This window comes from Bos javanicus, chromosome 4 (genome assembly GCF_032452875.1).
Source record: "Bos javanicus breed banteng chromosome 4, ARS-OSU_banteng_1.0, whole genome shotgun sequence".
Lineage (NCBI taxonomy): Eukaryota > Metazoa > Chordata > Mammalia > Artiodactyla > Bovidae > Bos > Bos javanicus.
In genome coordinates, this window is record NC_083871.1 from 22,966,608 (window position 1) to 22,990,334 (window position 23,727).

Consider the following 23,727-nt stretch of genomic DNA (forward strand, 5'->3'; position numbering starts at 1 on the left):
GTCTTTCGGTTCCCTTGATGCAATCAGTGGGTTTGCTGGCATTCCTGGAATTTATAAAATTGGTGGAACATTGTTCTTAGCAGAATCCTGGGGCCAAGCAAAGCAGAAATGGTTCAATTCTTAATGACACCAAAATTCAGTCCCCCAATACTCAGACTCTTTATCTCTGACAAAATACAGGTGGCCTGCCTGGTACCCCCAGTGGATATCCACCGGGGTAGATTGTCAGCTGCTTGAAGAATTAATTTATGGACAAAAGTTGGGCAAAATGGTGGAAAGGAATGACATAACCGAGTGTTAACATTTTTATTTCAAAAAGCAGAATACTATATATAATAACACTTTCTGAGAAAATAAGATAGCATAATGAAATGAATGAATTCCATGTTTTTAAACACAATAAGGATATAGAGAATCCTTTAAATGTGATTTTATTCAAACTTTATTTAAATAGAATGCACTTTCATTGAGAGACTTAGGGGGTGATTTCTGCATTTCCCCAAATAAAAGCTCCTTGGCAAATTTTTGCTTGTTTATTTATTTATTTAAGTTTTACATCCTCAACATATATTACAAGGGCTTAATATTTTCATTTAGAATATATGTACTCTATTTGAATAGCTCTTTGGGCTAATATGTGCCAAGAGAGGAACATTTTCCTTTTTATAACCAATAAGAAACAAACTTCTGACACATAAAGGAATGGGGCTGTTTGAAAGTTTTGTCTTATTCAAGTAGAATACAGTCTGAGATTCAAAACAGATTCTTCCTTGAAAAGCACAACTGTTTCCCATCCTCCTAAATAAGGAAAAAAGAACAAAATGTGAAAAAAAACCATATATATCTCATTCAATAATTCTCACTGGAGTTAAATTTCCCCCTGCAGTAGAATACACTAAATATCTGAGTCTTTAGCTTTATTCTGGCTATAATCACACAATCTGTTTAAAAATAAAAACTCTTTTAAAATTCTATTTTCTTTACTTCCTACCAGATATATTTTCCTTCCACAATAAATTTAACAGCATCAGATATACATGGTATACACACATAAGTAGAGGAATACATTTATGTCCATTAAAATTCTCCATTCTACACAGAAACCTTCTTTCCTGTTAGCAGCATAGATATCCAGCTTTATTTTGGAATTTCTATTTATCTACTCAGTGTATGGCAATACTCAGCAAAGTACATATCTCTTTTCCCATTTTCCTCTGAACCCAGAAATCCCAGTTATGATATTTACTCAAGAGCTTCATCCATTTAAAACTTTATACAACTATATCTACTGTATTTAGAAAAGGTTGACTCAACAATGCAAACGTTGACCCACACACATATAAGAAAAGTTTCCACCTTACAAAGCTAACTGTATTTAATATTTCTATATACCACAGAGCTTTCAGTTTGGAATGTTTCTTAAAATACATATTCTTCACTTGAAGCTGTCAGAAAATGGTGAGAATATCTTCTCTGATTTCAAAACTATCAAAGTAGTTTTTAAAAATCACTTTCCAAACCCCTTGAGTAGTGTTCTTGAAGGGCAAGCTCATCAGTATCTTCAGAAAGTGAGCTGGGGAGAGGAAAGTTCGATTCCTGTTTGAACATTTATGATTGGTACCAATGAATCCCACTGACTGAAGATGTAACTACAGTTGTTACTAATTATAACTACATAGCTACATTGAAGGAAAGCTACAGCCCAGTATTTCAACTATTGAGGTCTTAAGCAGGTGGCTTGATTTCTCTCATCTCACTGTCTATTCAACAGCTCTTCAGTGCACAGATTGTTAAAACTGATTCACAAACTGGTGCTGCCTTCAAACTATGAAAGGTAGCCAGGGAATAATTGTATGCTGTCCTGAACACAAAATAATTTGTGCCTTCAGAGTATGTTTCTGACACAAAGCCTGCCGGCCCATTACAGAAAATGTTGTCAGTCTGTGTGAAAATATTTATTACCTGTAACCATAGATACACAAAAATCAATGTGTGTGTTATGTAACATTATGTCAGTAATGCATTTGTTACTGTTTTGAGATTTCTTCTGGTCTAGATGGCTGCTCTGCCAAATAACTTTTATTGTACTAGGGCAAGTGATTGCTGTGCTACATTTGCAACTATAACGATAATTTTCCTGAGAATGCTAAATAATGTCTTAATTTATTCAAAAGCTTTTATTTTTAAAGCAATTAAACTTTTGTTGATTTATATTTACCATCCAATGTTCCTGAAACACTAAAAGAAAATGCTTTAGACATAATCTTCCAGGATAGCACATTGCTGGAGAGTAGTTATTTGCTATAACAACATTCAGTTGAGTCTTCCAATCAAAGAACAAAAATTATAGCAATTTAATTTGAAATCCATAAGTCCATGTACAGGATTATGTTCAAGAATCACTAAATGCTATCTGTAATTCAAAGATGAATGAATCAATAGAAAAACAGAACTGAAAATCATTAGTACTTTAATGCAGAATGGAGAGAGAAACTAATAAATCATGCATTTCAAGCACTTGTTTTCCTTATGGCATGTTTAAAAACATAAAACATGCAACGAGGAGATGCAGCTCAATATGAATGAACAATACCAAAACTGCTCAGAACAAGCATTTAATTTTATATCATAGGTTTAAATGAAACACTTAAAAATACTATTCCATAATTTCTTCAAACAATCAGAGAATTCAGCCATGCCATGAAAAACTTTAATAACAATCTAGGGCATTATTTCCAAATAAATATTTGAAAAGTCATGGAGATGGGAGTGCAGGAGTTGAAAAGGGAGGGTGCCAACTGCATGCATGATTGACTTCAAAGAGCTCAATATTATTACAGGGATCAATTTATACTCGAAAGGAAATGATACAATCATTTACTTTCGCAAGTGTACTTAGCTGACCCATTCAAAATTATAGACACCTATACTCACAAATGACCAAAAAAGCAAGAAATTAGCTATTGAGCTTTGATTGTGTTGCATAGCTTATTGTCTGTGAAAGGAGATTTTTAATTATAATTAATGGGTAATCCCTTCTCTTCCAGAGTTTTAGCCATCACAAAATTAATCATTAGAACCATAAATTTTCTTCATGATGCTTAATTAATTATGCATAACCCATTTCTTTCAAGCATCTTTTTCTGAATCTTTGGTGGGAAATACACTTAGGCACATAGTTTCAAACATCTATTTGGTTACTGTTGTGATTAAGAATTTTCTTCTAGATTCACATGCAGAAGGGAATAAGGCTTGCCATAACACACTTTACTGCCGAGTAACATGATTTCACTTATGTGTAGAATTAAAAACAAAACTAAACAAAATAAAACCACTTCCTACTTCTCAGCACAAGAAAATTTTACACCTGATATTTTATTAATAAATTCCACTCAGAAGCATATTAATAAATTCCACTCAGAAGCATCAAGAAGTCAAAGGAAAACTATTTAGATACAGCAAATAGACAACTATTTAATAAAACCTTTCAATTAAAAGTTGCTCCTCAAGTCATAGGTCAAAGATCATTGATATGCTTTTTGATTCTTAAAGGGAAAAGTATAGCAATCTGCAATTATGATCACTGAAGCATTATTAAGTAGTGCTTATTAATAACTGGAATCACATTTTCTGTGACATTTCCTTTTTTTGTTGTTATTGTACAGACTTTTCTTACAGGTTAGTATATGGAAATTGGTGAAGGAATGGATAGGAGACATAAAAATCTATGGGAATGCATGCAACAAAAATATGCAGTATCACTTCATGTAAACTTCCGCTTTCTTCATGCAAAGATGCCCATGAAAACTGAGACAATAAATTTCCTATTAGCTGAATTTTACATTAACTCAGTCACAAAAACTGTCAAACCAGTTCCATGATTTTACATGAGCAGGAGACTTGAACTTGTTCAAAGGTTTCCAGCATAAGTGTTCCATGGCCCAATTATGCTAATTACAGTGCCAACAGTGGAATGATACGGGATTATTCCTTGCTTCGGTTTCTGGTTCTTTTGACGAGGGAGCAGAACAACCCGGTTTTGGGAGGAGGACCCATCAGCATTGGGGCTTGGTTCTTGTGTATAATTTTTATCTAGGGACAAAAAGAGAGAAAGAGTAGGGAGTAATCCTTGGGTACAATACGAATTTCTGAGAATCTCTGTTAAGGTTAATCACATTGCCTGTGTTACTGAAACAGCACAAGAGTAAAATGTAGTTTCAGAGTTTCTATTATTGCAAAAATATTTTTAAGGAAGATAAGGTATGATTTTAAACCAATGCTCAGGGTGCTAACAAGAAACCAAACTTAGTTGAAATTACATTTTAAGTATCATACTATTTCTAACCTGGCTTGTATTAAACCCCCAAATTCCTCATTCATGCCACATGATTATTTAGTATAATTTATTGACCATTAGTTATGTATTATTTATTTAAGACAGGAAAGGATGCACCATTATAGTACTCAGAATCTCAATTATACCCCCACATCAAGATGTACTTGGTACCAAGGCAAGCCTTATTTACCCTGTTAATCAGATTGTTTCTCTCTTTCAACACGAACTGCAAGCCTTAATTTCAAAACAATCATTTAGAATGAAAGTCAAAAGCTAACGTGCATAAAAGGTCAGAAATGATGAACTAGCTTTCTAATTTGTTAATTAATTGGTAATAGAATAGAATCAAATATTGAAAAGCCTGCTTAAAACATTCTGAGAGACTGTTCTAAAGCTCTTCTTTTTGATTTCTTTGAAATAAAACTACGAATCACCTTAAATGAGACAACCTTAAAGTAGATTATGTCTGTAATTTTCTCTAATTCAAGTCTAAATTAGAGAAGACATTTTATGAATATATGCTATGCTCAAAGCTAATTGAAAGCAATTATCAAAGTGGCATTTTGTCTGTGACTTTAAGATACATTGTAAGATAATAAATGATTCTCATTATGTAATAAAAAGGTCACATCATGCCTTTGGGCTAGTGATGCTAAGAGTTTTTCAAAAGCAATCTGAGACATTTTCTTTAGAGAACTGCGACTAATATAAGAACCATCGCTTATTAAATATCAGTTGTCACCTGCACAGCACTTGCATCAGAGATGAGTATTTCTTTCAAAAAGAAACACCGCCTCATTACAAGCTGCAAAAATATATCTCTTAAAGTGCATAGCTGACATTTTCAAGTTAAAATGAATATCCTTCACTTGTCATTTACTAACAGCAATGAAAAAAAAAAGGATGTCACATGGACTGGATCATTAAAATTCACACTGAGGCCTTTGGGAAATAGAGATCTTTCTAGACAGTCTAGAAAGACAGAAGTATGTCAAGAATCAGGATAAATGAGCAACTTTATTTAACTCTGTGGGAATCAGGTTATTCTGGGAAGATCCAGTGTTCTTTGTGCTGTAAAAATAAATTGCACCTGTAAAGGCCACCAGGTTCAACCAGCCTCAAACTCTCTGTACATCTGATTTCATCGGATTTTACTTTTGTTATCTTATTAACCGAGGAATCAACAGCCAGATATTTAAGATGTCAGAATGCACCTATCTATGTAGATTGAAAAAGATCTCAGCCAGATTTTCTCTCCTAATAATTCACACTTAGATTACACTGTACCTCTTACCACTGAATTTTATACTCCTCTAGAGTATCTAATATACCATCATTCATTCATTTCATAAAATGTATTGAGCTCCTACTATGTTCCAGACACTGTACCAGCAGCCTTTAACAAATAGACAAAGCACAAATCTCTACCCTCAATAAATTCTAGTCAAGTAAGAAACAGAAATTTAACAAGTATGTTCAATAGTGTTATAGATGCTGAAGTATGAGGCTAAGCAGAAAGGTACTATTTTTTAATGCTGAATATAAAAATGAATCTTTTCATACAAAATGTCCTTTAAAAATGAATATGTGAGGATGCAGTTAACACATGCTGCTTATATAATAATCTTAGATTCAAACAGAATATAAGAAGCCATGGTAAGAAAGTGAAGATTTCTGATTCACAGTTATTAGACTAAATCCTTTAGAGGGTATGTTACTATTAGGGTCTTTTGGAAAACAATATCATTATTACCAAACTATTGTTGTTGTAGGAAAAGAAGTATATCATGCTAGTCACTTAAAAAAGATTAGCATCAATTTATAACAAAGTAGAACCAAAATACCACAACTTATTGTGTATGAGATTTTGTTTGCCTTCTGTATTAATATTTTTAGGTTATTTAGATTTTGTTTCATCATGGCTATCTTTTTATTAACAATCTCTTTTAAAAGAAGTCACATTACTATTCCTTTGAAAATAGCACAATATCTCACTAAGTGCTCTTGACACAGTAGGACCCTTAATCCATGCTACTGACTACTTTGAAGTTCTAGTTCTAGTTTCTAAGCTGGATAATGGCCAGTCTTATTTTTAAAATCATCTACCCTCTGTCCTCTTAGTTGTTTAAGCACTTCTATGGTCACACACAACTCTTTCACATTATTTCTGTAAACACTGAAATCTGTCTTTTTGTCCATTCTTTATAAAAATGAGAAACAACGGGCTGCTTTCCTCTCAGGGAGATACCACGGAAGAAAGCTGCACTCATGAGATTTCTATGGTGTATCCAGGCTCTTTACATACATTGCCTCATCAAATAATCTTAGATCTTTGAATATTTGAGCGGAAGCAAACTCTACTCCAATAAGGATGAGAATAATACCAGTCCAGTACCAGGTTGAACTGCCAGTTTTATAATCACAGAAAGTCCAGGTGTAGGCTTCAGAAAACTGTAGGGCCTAAAGTGTTACTTATGTTCAGATGGTTCGTGTTGGGGGATCCTGGTTAAGGGTGATTCAATAGGCATGCGATAATGACTCAAATGCCTGTTTCAACTCCACACCCTTATATTTTTATTACTACTTTTTAGAACCTGTTATCCATGAGGAAAAAAATACTGAGAAAGGAGTAACATATCCCTAAAGACATTAGAATAGATTAAATCTCCGCAATCTGAAAACATGAACCAAACATGAAGATCTCTTTGAGTGCTTCCGTTTTTTTAAGAGTTGGGTAGTTACTTCTTAGTTGTTTCTGAATACATTAATATTTATTGAGCACCAACTATAGCAAACACCCTCTTCCAACAACACAGAAGACTCTACACATGGACATCACCAGATGGTCAACACGAAATCAGATTGATTATATTCTTTGCAGCCAAAGATGGAGAAGCTCTATACAGTCAGCAAAAACAAGACCGGGAGCTGACTGTGGCTCAGATCATGAACTCCTTATTGCCAAATTCAGACTTAAATTGAAGAAAGTAGGGAAAACCACCAGACCATTCAGGTATGACCTAAATCAAATCCCTTATGATTATACAGTGGAAGTGAGAAATAGATATAAGGGACTAGATCTGATAGATAGAATTCCTGATGAACTATGGAATGAGGTTTGTGACATTGTACAGGAGACAGGGATCAAGACCATCCCCATGGAAAAGAAATGCAAAAAAGCAAAATGGCTGTCTGAGAAGACCTTACAAATAGCTGTGAAAAGAAGAGAAGCCAAATGCAAAGGAGAAAAGGAAAGATATAAGCATCTGAATGCAGAGTTTCAAAGAATAGCAAGAAGAGATAAGAAAGCCTTCTTCAGTGATCAATGCAAAGAAATAGAGGAAAACAACAGAATGGGAAAGACCAGAGATCTCGTCAAGAAAATTGGACATACCAAGGGAACATTTCATGCAAAGATGGGCTCGATAAAGGACAAAAATGGTATAGACCTAACAGAAGCAGAAGATATTAAGAAGAGGTGGCAAGAATACACAGAAGAATTGTACAAAAAAGATCTTCACAACCAAGATAATCATGATGGTGTGATCACTCACCTAGAGCCAGACATCCTGGAATGTGAAGTCAAGTGGGCCTTAGAAAGCATCACTACGAACAAAGCTAGTGGAGGTGATGGAATTCCAGTTGACCTATTTCAAATCCTTAAACATGATGTTGTGAAAGTGCTGCACTCAATATGCCAGCAAATTTGGAAAACTCAGCAATGGCCACAGGACTGGAAAAGGTCAGTTTTCATTCCAATCCCAAAGCAAGGCAATGCCAAAGAATGCTCAAACTACTGCACAATTGCACTCATCTCACACTCTAGTAAAGTAATGCTCAAAATTCTCCAAGCCAGGCTTCAGCAATACATGAACCGTGAACTTCCTGATGTTCAAACTGGTTTTAGAAAAGGCAGATGAACCAGAGATCTAATTGCCAATATCCGCTGGATCATTGAAAAAGCAAGAGAGTTCCAGAAAAACATCTATTTTTTGCTTTATTGACTATGCCAAATCCTTTGACTGTGTGGATCACAATAAACTGTGGAAAATTCTGAAAGAGATGGGAATACCAGACCACCTGACTTGCCTCTTGAGAAATCTGTATGCAGGTCAGGAAGCAACAGTTAGAACTGGACATGAAACAACAGACTAGTTCCAAATAGGAAAAGGACTACGTCAAGGCGGTATATTGTCACCCTGCTTATTAACTTCTATGCAGAGTACATCACGAGAAACACTGGGCTGGAAGAAGCACCAGCTGGAATCAAGATTGCTTGGAGAAATATCAATAACCTCAGATATGCAGATGACACCACCCTTATGGCAGAAAGTGAAGAGGAACTAAAAAGCCTCTTGATGAAAGTGAAAGAGGAGAGTGAAAAACTTGGCTTAAAGTTCAACATTCAGAAAACTAAGATCATGGCATCTGGTCCCATCATTTCATGGGAAATAAATGGGGAAACAATGGAAACAGTGTCAGACTTTATTTTTTTGGGCTCCAAAATCACAGCAGATGGTGATTGCAGCCATGACCCATGGCAGATTCATGTTGATGTATGGCAAAACCAATACAGTATTGTAAAGTAAAAATATATATATATATATATATATATATAATAAAAAATTAAAAAAATAAAATAAAAGACGCTTACTCCTTGGAAGGAAAGTTACGACCAACCTAGATAGCATATTCAAAAGTAGAGACATTACGTTGCCAACAAAGGTCCATCTAGTCAAGGCTATGGTTTTTCCAGTAGTGATGTATGGATGTAAGAGTTGGACTGTGAAGTAAGCTGAGCACTGAAGAACTGATGCTTTTGAACTGTGGTGTTGGAGAAGACTTGAGAGTCCCTTGGACTGCAAGGAGATGCAATCAATCCATTCTAAAGGACATCAGTCCTGGGTGTTCTTTGGAAGGACTGATGCTAAAGCTGAAACTCCAGTACTTTGGCCACCTCATGCGAAGTGTTGACTCATTGGAAAAGACTCTGATGCTGGGAGGGATTAGATGCAGGAGGAGAAGGGGACAACAGAGGATGAGATGGCTGGATGGCATCACCGACTTGATGGACGTGAGTTTGAGTAAACTCCGGGAGTTGGTGATGGACAGGGTGGCCTGGCGTGCTGCAATTCACGGGTTGCAAAGAGTTGGACACGACTGAATGAATGAACTGAACTACAAGCAAGGAAAGTTTGCAACTTGACTGTTTTGTTTGGAAGGAATCTGAGCTTGTAACTGAGAGAGAACTGTAGGCAATCCTAAGCAATGTTGATGGGGCTCCTAGGAGCTGGAATGGCTGTATAAAGGTAGAAGTGTGAAATGTTAGTTGCTTAGTCGTGTCTGACTGTTTGTGACCCCATGGACTGTAGCCCACCAGGTGTTTCTGTCCATGGAGTTCTCTAGGCAAGAATACTAGAGTGGGTATCCATTCCCTTTTCTAGAAGAGCATTGCTAAGATAAATATTGTCAGAATTAGAATGATGTTTTGTATAATTTCTTCATTTCTACTTAGCTATTCCTTTAGAAAGCAACAGCATGAAAATCTCATGACTCTTTCTACTTCTATCTTCCCATGTCAAATTAAGATTGAGCACCTCTAAAAATAGAAACATGAAAATAGTTGGTTTCAGTTTTATAAGTTTTTAATACGAAGTAAAAATGCACATATAGAAACCAGATGAAGGATTACAAGGCACAGTTTTCTTGTCTGTGTAGAACTGTCAGGGTTACATAGTATGATAGGTGGTCCCACCTTACACTGTAATATTAACAATAATAATGACAAGATTTGACTCTAAGCGTGTGCAGACTATTACACTAAGTGCTTTACACATGATATTCAGATGCTACCTGTCTCATTCTTCTCTTTGAGTTGTTCTTGACAAAAGTCTACTCTCATAAAAGTATTATTATCAAAGCACATAGAATTGAAAACCTATGTCCTAAAAGGGATAGAGGAGAGGTTTACAGCTTACAGTACATGGTGAACAGTGTCTAGTTGACTAGCTATTTGTGTTCTCTCCAAAGTCTTTGTTTTGTTCTTGTTCATTTGCTTAGTCATGTCTGACTCTTTGTGACCCCATGGACTGTAGCACACCAGGCTTCCCTATACTTCAGTATCTCATGAGTTTGCTAAAATTCATGTCCATTGAGTCAGTGATGCCATCCAACCATCTCATCCTCTGTTGCCCCCTTCTCCTTTTGCCCTCAATCTTTCCCAGCATCACGGTCTTTTCCAATGAGTTGGCTCTTCCCATCAGGTGACCAAAATACTGGAGCTTCAGCTTCCGCATCTGTCTTTCCAATGAATATTCAGGATTGATTTCCTTTAGGATTGACTGGTTTGATCTTTGTGCTGTTCAAGGGATTCTCAAGAGTGTTCTCCAGCACCACAGTTCAAAAGCATCAATTTTTCAGTGCTTGGTCTTCTTTTTGGTTCAGCTCTCACAACCATACATGACTACTGGGAAAACCATAGCTTTGACTGTACAGACCTTTGTCAGCAATGTGATGTCTCTACTTTTTAATACCCTGTCTAGGGTAGTCATAGCTTTTCTTCCAAGGAGCTAGTGTCTTTTAATTTTATGGTTGCAGTCACCATCTGCAGTGATGTTGGAGATCAAGAAAATAAATTTTGTCACTATTTCCATTGTTTCCCCACCTATTTGCCATGATGTGATGGGACTGGATGCCATGATCTTCATTTTTTGAATGTTGAGTTTTAAGCCAGCATTTTCACTCTCTTCTTTCATCTTCATTAAGAGGCTCTTTAGTTCCTTGTCACTTTCTGCTATTAGGGTGGTGTTATCTGCATATCTGAGGTTATTGATATTTCTCCTGGCCATCTTGATGCTAGCTTATGCTTCATACAGCCCAGCATTTCACATGATGTACTCTGCATGGAAGTTAAATAAGCAGGGTGACAATATACAGCTTTGACATACTCCTTTCCCAATTTGGAACCAGTCCATTGTTCCATGTCTCCTTTTAACAGTTGCTTCTTGACCTGCATACAGATTTCTCAGGAGGCAGGTAAGGTAGTCTGGTATTCCCTTCTCTTTAAGAATTTACAACAGTTTGTTGTGGTCCACACAGTCAAAGGCTTTAGTGTATTCAATGAAGCAGAAGTAGATGTTTTTCTGGAATTCCCTTGCTTTTTCTTTAATTCAACGCATGTTGGCAATTTGATATCTAGTTCCTTTGCCTTTTCTAAATCCAGCTTGTATATCTGGAATTTCTCAGTTCACATACTGCTGAAGTCTAGCTTGAAGGATTTTGAGGATTATCATGTGAAATGTGAAACTGAGCATGTGAAATGAGTGCCATTGTGTGGCAGTTTGAGCATTCTTTGGCATTTCCCTTTTTTGGGATTGGAATGAAAGCCGACCTCTTCCGGTCCCGTGACCACTGCTGAGTTTTCCAAATTTAGCTAATTTTAGTTCCACTAAAACTGAGGAAGAGAGGAAGGTCTTCCTGGATTCATCCTCCAGGCATAATTTGGCCCAGCTCATTGATATTGTCTTTCCTAGCTCCTTGTTTTTCAGCTCTGAATATTCCTACCTACTCTTTGCTGTGAAGAGTATTATTTTTCTTCCTCATGTTGTAGGAACACCATGCTTAACACCCAGTCTCTGTATGCCACATCCACCAAACCAACTGCTTCTCAAAGCATCCTAATAAGATTAGAATGAAGATGGATCTACTCTATCTTCAAGGAATTCTCATACCTAATACCAAAAGAATATTTTTTTCATAACTTTAATTATATATTATCTAAATATACCCTCCCAACAGCCCTAAGGAGGTAGGTGTCAACACCTTTATTAATAATGCAGGACAAAAACTTATGTTCTGTAACATGAAATGCCCCACTCAAGGGGCATGCAAGGGTTAATGGAAGGGCTGTGTTTGAAAGCTGATTCTCAGATCTTCCAAGCACTCCTTGTTGATTCCCACTTCTGTATCTTTGTGCCAAGTACTGCTCTTGAGAACCTCCCAGCAAACTTTGATCCCTGCCCTGCCCAGCTCAAATCACACATTATTTTGAAATTTCAAAGCACAATGACATAAAGAAGGTTCTAAATGCCCGCTGAAGCTGAAGTTCCAATACTTTGGCCACTTGATGTGAAGGGCTGATTCACTGGAAAAGACTCTGGTGCTAGGAACTGTTGGAGACAGAAGGAGAAGAGGGTGACAGAGGATGAGGTGGTTGGATGGCATCACCAACTCAATGGACATGAGTTTGAGCAAACTCTGGAAGACAGTGAAGGACAGGGAAGCCTGGCACACTGCAGTCCATGGGGTCACAAAGAGTCGGACACGACTTAGCCACTGAACAACAACAACAACAACAACAAATGCCCTCTGAGAGGAAAAACGCGTCACTTACAGAAACATGAAAATCAGCATGGCATCAGGCTTCTCAAAAACATTAATGGTAGAATAAAACAAAGAAACGCCTTTAAACCTCAGAGGAAAAGTTAATTCTATCTTAGATTTCTCAATGTGGTTGGTATATCAATTAAATGCAAGGGTACAATTAATATATTTTCAGTCATAGAAAGATCTAGAGAGCTTGCCTTTTATATGCCCTTTAAAACATATTTGAGGGTGTTCTCCAGCAAAACAGATGTATGAGCTAAGAAAGAGATTCAAAAAAACAGAGGATCAAATGGACAACACCAAGAGTAGGTGAGGGTGTGGAGTAACAAGAACTCCCATACATAGGTACTGGGAGGGCAAAACGGTACTTTGGAAGACAGTTTGGAGGTTTCTTATAAAACTAAATATACTCATCATATGATCCAGTGTTTGTACTCATGGAATATATACAAAAAAGTTGGAAACTTATGTCTGCGTAAAAACCTGTACACAAATGTTTACAGCAGCTTCTTTTATAATTTTCAAAACTTGGAAACAACCAAGAGGTCCTTCAGTAGGTGAATGGATAAATAAATTGTGGTGCCTCAATCAAGACAAAGGAAAACTGTGTGTGTGCGCATGCTAAGCTGCTTCAGTTGTGTTTGACTTTGTCAACCCTATGAACTGTAGCCCACCAGGGTCCTCTGTCCACGGGATTCTCCAGGCAAGAATACTGCAGTGGGTTGCTGTGCCATCCTCCAGCAGATTTTCACGACCCAGGGATTGAATCCATGTCTCTTATGACTCCTGCATTGGCAGGCCCATTCTTTATCACTAGGGCCATCTGGGAAGCCCAAAGGACTATTCAGTTCAGTTCAGTTCAGTCACTCAGTCATGTCTGACTCTTTGAGACCCCATGAATTGCAGCACGCCAGGCCTTCCTGTCCATCACCAGCTCCTGGAGTTCACCCAAACTCATGTCCATTGAGTCGGTGATGTCATCCAGCCATCTCATCCTCTGTCGTCCCCTTCTCCTCCTGCCCCAAATCCCTCCCAGCATCAGAGTCTTTTCCAATGAGTCAACTCTTCGCATGAGGTGACCAAAGTATTGGAGTTTTAGCTTTAGCATCAGTCCTTCCAAAGAACATCCAGGACTGATCTTTAGAATGGACTGGTTGGATCTCCTTGCAGTCCAAGGGACTCTCAAGAGTCTTCTCCAACACCACAGTTCAAAAGCATCAATTCTTCGGCACTCAGCTTTCTTCACAGTCCAACTCTCACATCCATACACGACCACTGGAAAAACCATAGCCATGGCTAGACGGACCTTTGTTGGCAAAGTAATGTCTCTGCTTTTGAATATGCTATCTAGGTTGGTCATAACTTTCCTTCCAAGGAGTAAGTGTCTTTTAATTTCATGGCTGCAATCATCATCTACGGTGATTTTGGAGCCCCTAAAAATAGTCTGACACTGTTTCCACTGTTTCCCCATCTATTTCCCATGAAGTGAAAGAATATTATTCAGTGCTAAAAAGAAATGAGCTATCTAGCCATGAATGCACATGAAGGAAACTTAAATGCACATTATTAAGTGAATGAAATCAATCTGAGAAGGCTATATCCAGTAAGATTCCAATTATATGACACTCTGGAGAAGGCAAAACTATGGGGACAGTGAAAAGATCAGTGGGCCAGGGGTTTTGGGAGAGAGGGATGAATAAATGAAGCACAGAGAATTTTCATGACAGTGTCATTCCTTATGATCTTATAATAATAGGTATATTATTATTGTAAAGACCTTATACACTTGCCCAAGCCCATGGAATGAACAACATCGAGTGGACCCAGGGCAAACTATGGACTTTGATTGAACATGATGTGTCTATGGAAGTTTACCGATTCTATCAAAAGTACCATTTGTGGGGTAATTCTGTTAGTGGGGAGGCCATGCGTGTGTGGGGGGTGAGAGCTATATGGGAAATCTCTGTACCTTCCGCTTAGTTTTACTGTGAACCTCAAAGGGTTCTAAAATATAAGTCTATTGAAAACAACAATGGCAACAAAAAGAGGATCCAACTGAGACCCTGATCTGGAAGAAACTCAGGAAGAAACCTGCAGGGAAGGGCTTCTGCCATATAAAGAAGGGAGTGGGGATAATGGATTAATTGATATGGTGCAGTGTTTAAGAAATGAGAATTATTATAATGATGGCTTTACAAAGAAAGGAAAAGAGATGATAAAAGCTCTGTAGGAAAGAAAATGTAATTGTGTGTCAGTAACTTGGTTCTATAGTTGATGACATTTTCATAATCTCAATCATTCTATGTTTTATATGGATTCAAATATTCTTTTTTTCAGAAGCAGAATAGAATACTGGTTAAAAAATCAGACTGACAGGATCCTCACTTCCTATCTGGAGACTTTGGACAAATGACTAAATTCGTTTTCACTGTCTATACCACAGAGATAGTGCCTATTTCATTGGTTGCTTGTAAGGAGTAAATGAATCAATGCATACAAAATGCTTAGAACATTATCTGGCACATAAAAATCACCCAGCAGATACTAAGTATTAGCAAGATTTAAATGGAGTGATGTTACAAACCACTTTTGTAAAGCATAAACTAAGCAGAATATACCTAAAACTATTAAGTAAAAAAACAAACAACCAAACAAAAAAAAAAAAACCCCAAAACTATAGCAAAGCAGATTGAGTGAAAAAAGTGTTAATCACTCAGTTGTGTCTAACTCTTTGTGACTCCATGAACTGCAGCCTGCCAGGCTCCTCTGTCCATTCGATTCTCCAGGCAAGAATACTGGAGTGGGTTGCCATGCCCTTCTCTAGGGCATCTTCCCGACACACGGATCGCACCCTGGTCTCCTGCACTGTAGGCAGATTTACTGTCTGAGCCACTGGGGAAGCCTCAGTCAGAAGAGACAGCCAAAGAATCAAAGAATGGATCTGGTGACGCAAATGATGGGACAGAAGCTAGTCATTTTCCTTGAAATTCCATACATTTTGTTCTTTTCAATGTATACATATAATTTTGGTACATGTATTAAACAATAAAAATCCTTCGGCAAGAAACAGTTTTTCTCTCTAGTGTTTTGGTTCTCCAAATGTGGTCCACAAACCAGGAACACTGACAGCATTGTGAGAGATGCAGTCTCCTAGTCCCACCCCAAGCCTGAATCAGACTCCACTTTATAATAAGATTCCCATGTAATTCACACACGCATTCACCTTTGAGAAGCCTGGGTCTGTTTGTCACTTGCTTCCCTTTCTAAGGGGGTAAGACCAGTAGGAATCTGTTGACTGACTGAATAAATGAATGTCCAGCACCTTCTTACACTCATCCCCCAAACATATTGCTGAAAGCTAATATCAATGGAACCAAATAACCTAATTTAACTCAATTTTAATTAGCTTGATTGTTCATCTAACAGGTCTAGCTTTTTTCAGTATAGTGATGGGGGTTCCAAGTTGAACAGATACTGTTTACAATATCACTGAGGTGCACAGAGTCAACTGATGGTAACATATGTAGCAGCAGGATGTGACACACAATATGCTATGGAGATATTCTCAGAGTGCAATGGGAGCACAAAACAATGTCCTTCAGATCACGGGAGAAGGACAGGACATAATTAAACTGAGTCTTAGCAGTGACACTCTGAAGCATGGCTTAGGGGCTGCATATCATACCAGAAACAGGGAGATCAGATGGGAGGTGAATAAAATAATCTAGAAAAGAAGTAAAGTGGATTTTAGTTGCAGCATTGGCAATGGGGACAGAATAGAGGGCAGATCTGAGAGATACCAAGGAGGCACACGTTGCAGGGTATAATGGATGCAGGGAGTAATCAAAAAGAGAAAGGTTCTAGTATGACTTTCATACTTTTAGCTTTGCTTGTTGTGTGTGTGGTGATGCTTTTTCACAGAAAGAGATGTATTTTTTGGCATGAGTGAGAGCCAGTAAGTTGGTGAACTCCTATAGCGTGTGATATTCTAGAGGAGATGCTCAGTGTCTTTGGGATATGTAGATCTGGTGTTCAGAAGGGAGAATGGCTCTCGAGACAGATTTGGATGTAATGATGCTGTAAATAACATTATCCATTGGAAAGAGATGACTAAAAGACAGATGTGTTTTTCAAATGTGAATATCAGACATTATATTATATAATGGGGGAGCATGGACATATAACAGTGAAGCAGGAAATTATATACTATGAAAGAATATGAGGACAAGTAACCTGGGAGTTAGTAGAAAAAACTAGAAAGAAGTATGATCATGCAAACATTTCAAACCTGTCTTCAATGTGGCCTGCTCGTTTTCTATTAATGAAGGTGAGACATTCAAATTACATGTATCTGGGCTAGGCATGCCTCCATTTTCACAATGATTTGCATGTAAGTTATGTAAGCTACTAAATTAATACTAATTCTAAATCTAGAAATCATGTTTGAGAGTTATATAACTGTAAGATGCTTATGCAATTTAGGGGTTGGCAAATATTTTCTGTAAAGGGCTAGATGATAAACACTTTAGGCTTTGTGGTCTAAGAAGTCTCTGTAACAACTCTGCTATTGTGCACAAAAGTAGCCACAGACTAAATGTAAACAAATGGATGTGACTATGTTCTAGTCAAACTTTACGTATGAAAACTAAAATCTGCATTTCATATACTTTTAACATTATAAACTATTATTATTCTTTTGGATTTTTCAACCATTTAAAAATATTAAAAATATTCTTAACTCTTTGAGACTATGCAAAAACAGGTGACTGGGTAGATCTGGCCCAAAGATTAAACTTGCTGACCCTTGATGCAATTACAGTCAAATAATGAATATTAATTTAAGACTATGACTTAATGGGTCAATATCTAAAAGACTGCTTGACAGGTGGCTCAAAGAATCCAGTTGCCAATGCAAGAGACACGGGTTCAATCCCTGGGTCAGGAAGATCCCCTGGAGAAAGAAACTATAACCCACTCCAGTATTCTCAACTGGGAAATTCTATGGGCAGAGAAACCTGGCAGGCTACAGTCCACGGGGTCACAGTCAGACGTGACTTAGTGACTAAACAACAACAAGCTAAAAGATGAATAAAAGTGGAAATAGTCTCATATGGCATCTCTTTGCTATACTGAGTGCCACCATTCATAATTTATTCTGTGAAAATTCTGAATTAGAATATATACTAGCTTTCCCAATTTTAGTAACAGATCAACTGATCAAATTTGGCTTCAATGTTTAATCTCTTTATTGCTTTGCACCAGGGTGGGCTTAATAATATTGTGCTTCTTAGAAATTATCTCAGAAGGTAGGATTTTCCTTTTTAAATATTCCCCCTGCATTTAGCCAAAATTTTCTTTTCCTGATTCATCTCTTTAAGAATTTATTATCACTGGATTTATTCAGCTACCTTAAAAATGAATGGGGTTTTCAGAGCAAAATAAATGCCATAAAATATCTGCAGAGAGAGCTTAATTTAGCAATTATCTGGAACATTAAAAGTTACCTAGCTTGATTCTGGAATAAGAGTGTCTCTTTCCAATAATGGAAACCATTTTGAATTCATGCGTGTAGCTGAGCCATATGACAGTGGGAATAAAGAGCATGCTAAATTTTTCAGGTCCATAACTGCCAAAAAGCAAAGCAATGAAACGTAACAATTTTCTAAAATCCCTGTGCCAGCTTCTTTATGATTCCAGCCATTATTTTCTGGAATGATAGTAATTTCCAAGTTTAATGTCAAAGTCTTTGATCTAACATCAACCTCAAAGAAATCACTGTGGAGATTTACAATAAAATCTCTAAAAGAATGGGTTTGAGAGGTTTACTTGCTGATTAAATTCACAGGAATTTTAAATAGGTATGGCAATAAGAAAAGAGAAACTTTCTCCTGAAAGTGATGGGCTATTTGTCCAAACAGCAGAGGAAATATTCATACCTGGGTTTGAAATCTCTTTTAAGATATAAATTTGGTTTTCATTTTATTTCATTATTATAAGCTGGTAGCCAGGAAGGTCAATGACATTAAAAAAAATGTTTTTATAATTTTCATGTCTTTGCAGAAAAATGATATCACAACTTAACCTAGAAACTATTTTTCTTTTTCAAGGGTCTCTCCAAATATTTGATCATATTGGAAAAAAGCAAAAATTTTAAAAAAGAACAAAACAATAAAATATTTCTCCTTGACTGCAACTGGAGAATATTAACAATATTCACAATTTGAGATTCTACTTTTCATGAATAATATTTTATACATCTTCTTTTCTGTGGTCTTTTCACATAGCAAATTGTCACATGGATAAAGCAATGTACAGGCATACTTCCTGCACTTCATTTTATTGTGCTTTGCAGATATTAGGTATTTTTTTTAATACAAACTGTAAACTTGTGACAACCTCACATCAAGCAAGTCAATGCACACAATTCATGCAATTTCCCAACAGTCTTCATTCATTTCATGTATCTGTGTCACATCTGGGCAACTATCACAATGTTTCCAACTTTCTCATTATTATTCTGTTTGTTGTGATGATCTGTGCTAGGTAATCTTTGATGTTATTATTGTAATTGCTGTAGGGCACCATGAACTGTACCCATATAAGATGGCAACATTAATAGATAAATTTTGTGTGTTTTAACTGCTCCAGTGATTGGACATTCCTCCATCTCTCTCCCACACTTCAGGCCTCCCTATTCCCTGAGCACTACATTATTGAAATTTAGCCAAATAATAACCCTACAATGGCCTCAAAATGTTCAAATGAAAGGAAGAGTCATACATCTCTCACTTTAAATCAAAATCTAGAAATGATTAAGGTGAGTGAGGAAGGCATGTCAAAAGCTGAGTCAAGCCAAAAGCTAGGCCTCTTGTGTCAAACAATTAAGTTGTGATTGCAAAGAAAAAGTTCTTGAAGGAAACTGAAAGTGCTACCCCAGTCAACACAAGAATGATAAGAATGCAAAACAGCCTTATTGTCGAGATGGAGAAGGTTCCATGGTTTGATAGAAGGCTGAATCAGCCATAACATTCCCTTAGGCCAAAGTCTGATAAAGAGCAAGGCCCTAACTCTCCACAGTTCTGTGGACGCTGAGGGAGATGAGGAAACTTTAAAAGTTTGAAGTTAACGGAGCTTAGTTCAGGAGGTTTAATGAAAGAAGTCATCTCCATTACAAAACAGTATGAGGTGAAGCAGAAAGTGCTGATGTAGAAGCTACAGCAAACTATCCAGAAGATCTAGCTAAGACAATTAATTAAGGTGGCAACATTAAACAATAGGTTTTCAATGCAGACAAAACAGCCTTATATGGGAAGAAGATGTCAGCTAGAGAAAGTGAAAATGTTAGTAGCTCAGTTCAGTTCAGCCGCACAGTCATGTCCGACTCTTCGCGACTCCATGAATCATAGCACGATTCCATCACCAACTCCTGGAGTTCACTCAGACTCACGTCCATTGTGTCTAACTCTTTGCAACCCCATGGACTGTAGTCCACCAAACTCCATGGGATTTCCCTGGCAAGAACACTGGAGTGGGTTGCCATTCCCTTCTCCAGGGGATCTTCCCAACCCAGGGGTTGAACCCAGGTCTCCTGAATTACAAGCAGATTAGCACTGAGCCACCAGGGGTCAGTACTCATAGCTAGAGAGGAGAAGTCAATGCTCGGCTTCAAAACTTTAAAGGACAGGCTGACTCTCTTGTTAGAGGCTAATTCAGGTGGTGATTTTAAGTTGAAGCCAGGGCTCATTTACCATTCTGAAAATCCTAGGATGCTTAAGAATTATGCCAAATCTACTGCGCCTGTGCTATATAAATGAAAGAACAAAGCCTAAATGATAGCACATCTGTTTATAACATGGTTTATGAATATTTTAAGCCCATTGTTGAGATGGAGTGCTCAGAAAAAAAGATTCCTTTCAAAATATCATTGCCAATGCAACTGGTCATTGAAGAGCTCTGATGGAGATATACAATGAGATTAATGTTGTTTTCTTGCCTGCCAACACAATATTCACTTTACAGTCCATGGATCAAGAATTAATTTTGACTTTATTTAAGAAACACATTTTGTTAGGTTATAGCTGCCACACATAGTGATTCCTCTGATGGATCTAGGTGAAGTCAACAGAAAACCTTCTGGGAAGGATTTACCATTCTAGACATCGTTAAGAACATTCTTGATTCATGGGAAGAGGTCAAAATATCAGCACTGCAGGAGTCTGAAAGAAGTTGATTCAACCCTCATATATGACTTTAAGGGGTTCAAGACATCAGTGTAAGTAGTAACTTACACTTATAGTTACAAGAAGTAACTATAGATGTGGTGAAAATAACAAGAGAACAAGAATTAGAAGTGGAACCTGAAGATATGACTGAATTGCTGTAATCTCACGATAAAAATTCCACATATGAGGAGGTGCTTTTGTGGATGGGCAAAAAAAGTAGTTTCTTGAGATGGAATCTACTCCTGCTGGATATTGTGTAAAGAACATTGAAATGAAAACAAAGGGCTCAGAAGATTACATAAATTTAGTTGATAAAGCAGTGGCAGGGTTTGAGAGGACTGACCCCAGTTTTGAAACGAGTTCTCTTGTAGGTAAAATGCTGTCAAACAGCACTGATGCTACAGAGGAATCCACTGGGGAAAGGAAGAATCAATGCAGCAAACTTCATTGTTGTCTTATTTTAAGAAACTGCTACAACCACCCAATCTTCAGCAGCCACCACCCTGATCAGTTAGCAGATGTCAACAACCAGGTAAGACCCTTCTCTAGCAAAAAAATTATGACTCACTGAAGGATCAAATGTAAGTTGTGTGTTTTTTTTTTTAAATTTAGGTTTACACTTTCTATTTTAGAAAAGTGCTATCATACATTTAATAGACTACAGTACACGGTAAACGTAACATACAAGCACTAGGAAACCAAAAAAAAAAAAAAATTCATGTGACTTATTGTATTTGCTTTATTGTAGTAGTAGGGAACGAAACTGTGTGGTACAGACATACCTAGGAGATATTGCAAGTTTCGTTCCCTACTACTACAATAAAGCAGATACAATAAGTCACATGAATTTGACATTACTTTGCCAACAAAGGTCCGTCTAGTCAAGGCTATGGTTTTTCCTGTGGTCATGTATGGATGTGACTGTTGGACTGTGAAGAAAGCTGAGCGCCGAAGAATTGATGCTTTTGAATTGTGGTGTTGGAGAAGACTCTTGAGAGTCCCTTGGACTGCAAGGAGATTCAACCAGTCCATTCTGAAGGAGATCAGCCCTGGGATTTCTTTGGAAGGAATGATGCTAAAGCTAAAACTCCAGTACTTTGGCCACCTCACGCGAAGAGTTGACTCATTGGAAAAGACTGTGATGCTGGGAGGGATTAGAGGCAGGAGGAGAAGGGGACGACAGAGGATGAGATGGCTGGATGGCATCACTGACTCGATGGATGTGGGTCTCAGTGAACTCTGGGAGTTGGTGATGGACAGGGAGGCCTGGCGTGCTGCGATTCATGGGGTTGCAAAGAGTTGGACACGACTGAGTGACTGATCTGATCTGATCTGATGTCTGTAATATTTTAAAATCCTCTCTTTTTAAAAAATCTCCAAAAAAAAAAAAAAAAATCTCCTCAAATAAGACATGTGCAACTGTGTTCTGACTATTCAAGGAAATAAAAACAATGAATGATTAAATTTTATTCAGTGTATTTTATTGTTTTTAATTAAAATTTTTATTCAAAATTAGTAACCCATCTTGGGACTATTTCTATGAAATACTGTGCTCTGTTCATGGATAAAGAAGGTTTACTCTTGAAAACTTTTAGCAATACTGTATGTTACATTTTGAGGAAAAGTTTAGAATATGTTAGCCATAGTTTCTAATTTTTAATGCACAAAATCAGAAGAAATGAAGAACTAGATAAAGTCTTTCACAAGGGAGAAAGATCAGGTTCAGGCCTAATGAATCTATAGTTTGTATCCAAAAAAGAGATCTCTGACTGCTTTGGAAAGAAAAAAATCAAACTTATTTATTGGTACAACAATGCCCATCAATTAAGAGACTTTACTAACTTTACCCATTCTACAGAAATATATTTAATTTTGAACCAGATTTAAATATAAATATCTACTGGTCCTTTAGAAAGCTAATGACAAAATTCTGTTGAGTGCATATCATTCCATCATTTGTAGCGTGTTCAACAGTCCCAGATCACATCAATACAAATGCATAAGGTATTATGTACATATATATTTCTTATCTCAGTTTCTGCCCTTTCATGTCTTTGGACATTGTGTCCACTTTGGGTTTGGAGTTCCTATCCAAGAACATATCTATGAAAGATACTATTATCTTCGAGCTAAGCAGAAATGAACTTTTCTAAATTGAAACAGTGTAGATTAATTCAGGTTTCAAAATGAAAAATAAAAGAACAATGTGGGTTTATTTAACAATATTTAAGTAGAATGTATTAAAGAACTATAAAAAGGTGTAAGTCTAATTGTAAACATAACTCGTTTGGGATCATTTTTAAAATACAATTCAGGAAGAAAATGTTTAAAATATTTTTAATGTTTAAAATATTTAAACATGTTTAAAATATTTATACGTGCTTAAATATGTTTAAAATAATTTTGTGCAAAATGCAAGCAAATCTAATCAGTTTGGCATCAATTAAGCTCTAACAATGTACTTCAGTATCTCTCCTAAGTAGAGTGATCTGTTTTCCCTTCACCCAGGTCGATTTGTGCACATTATGGTGTCATCATAATTTTAAAACATACTGAGAAAATGACAGAGCTGCAAAATTAAAATAAATGATTAATGGTAGTTTTTTCATGTTTTGTACTAATAGGTATTACTGAGACTTTAAATTAATAGAGCTGTCAAGCTCACGGATGTTACAGATCCAGCAATGAACCAAAATGGAAATTATATATTCCACAGACACCTAAAGATGACACTTTGGAATATTTTAAATTTTAATTAGTAGGTGCAATTGTTTTGTTCCCTGT

At 36.8% G+C, this 23,727-nt stretch overlaps 1 protein-coding gene across 7 annotated transcripts in view; it reads right to left on the minus strand.

Annotated features, from left to right (window-relative positions):
* Positions 1 to 519: 519 nt before the first annotated feature.
* Positions 520 to 23,727, minus strand: part of DGKB (diacylglycerol kinase beta) — an 869,212-nt gene continuing 846,004 nt past the window's right edge. For all 7 annotated transcript variants that reach the window (XM_061413599.1, XM_061413603.1, XM_061413600.1 and 4 more), the window contains one exon: positions 520 to 4,092. In XM_061413599.1, coding sequence (XP_061269583.1) covers positions 3,985 to 4,092 — 108 coding nt within the window. In that variant the 3' untranslated portion in view covers positions 520 to 3,984. The remainder of the gene's footprint in view (positions 4,093 to 23,727) is intronic.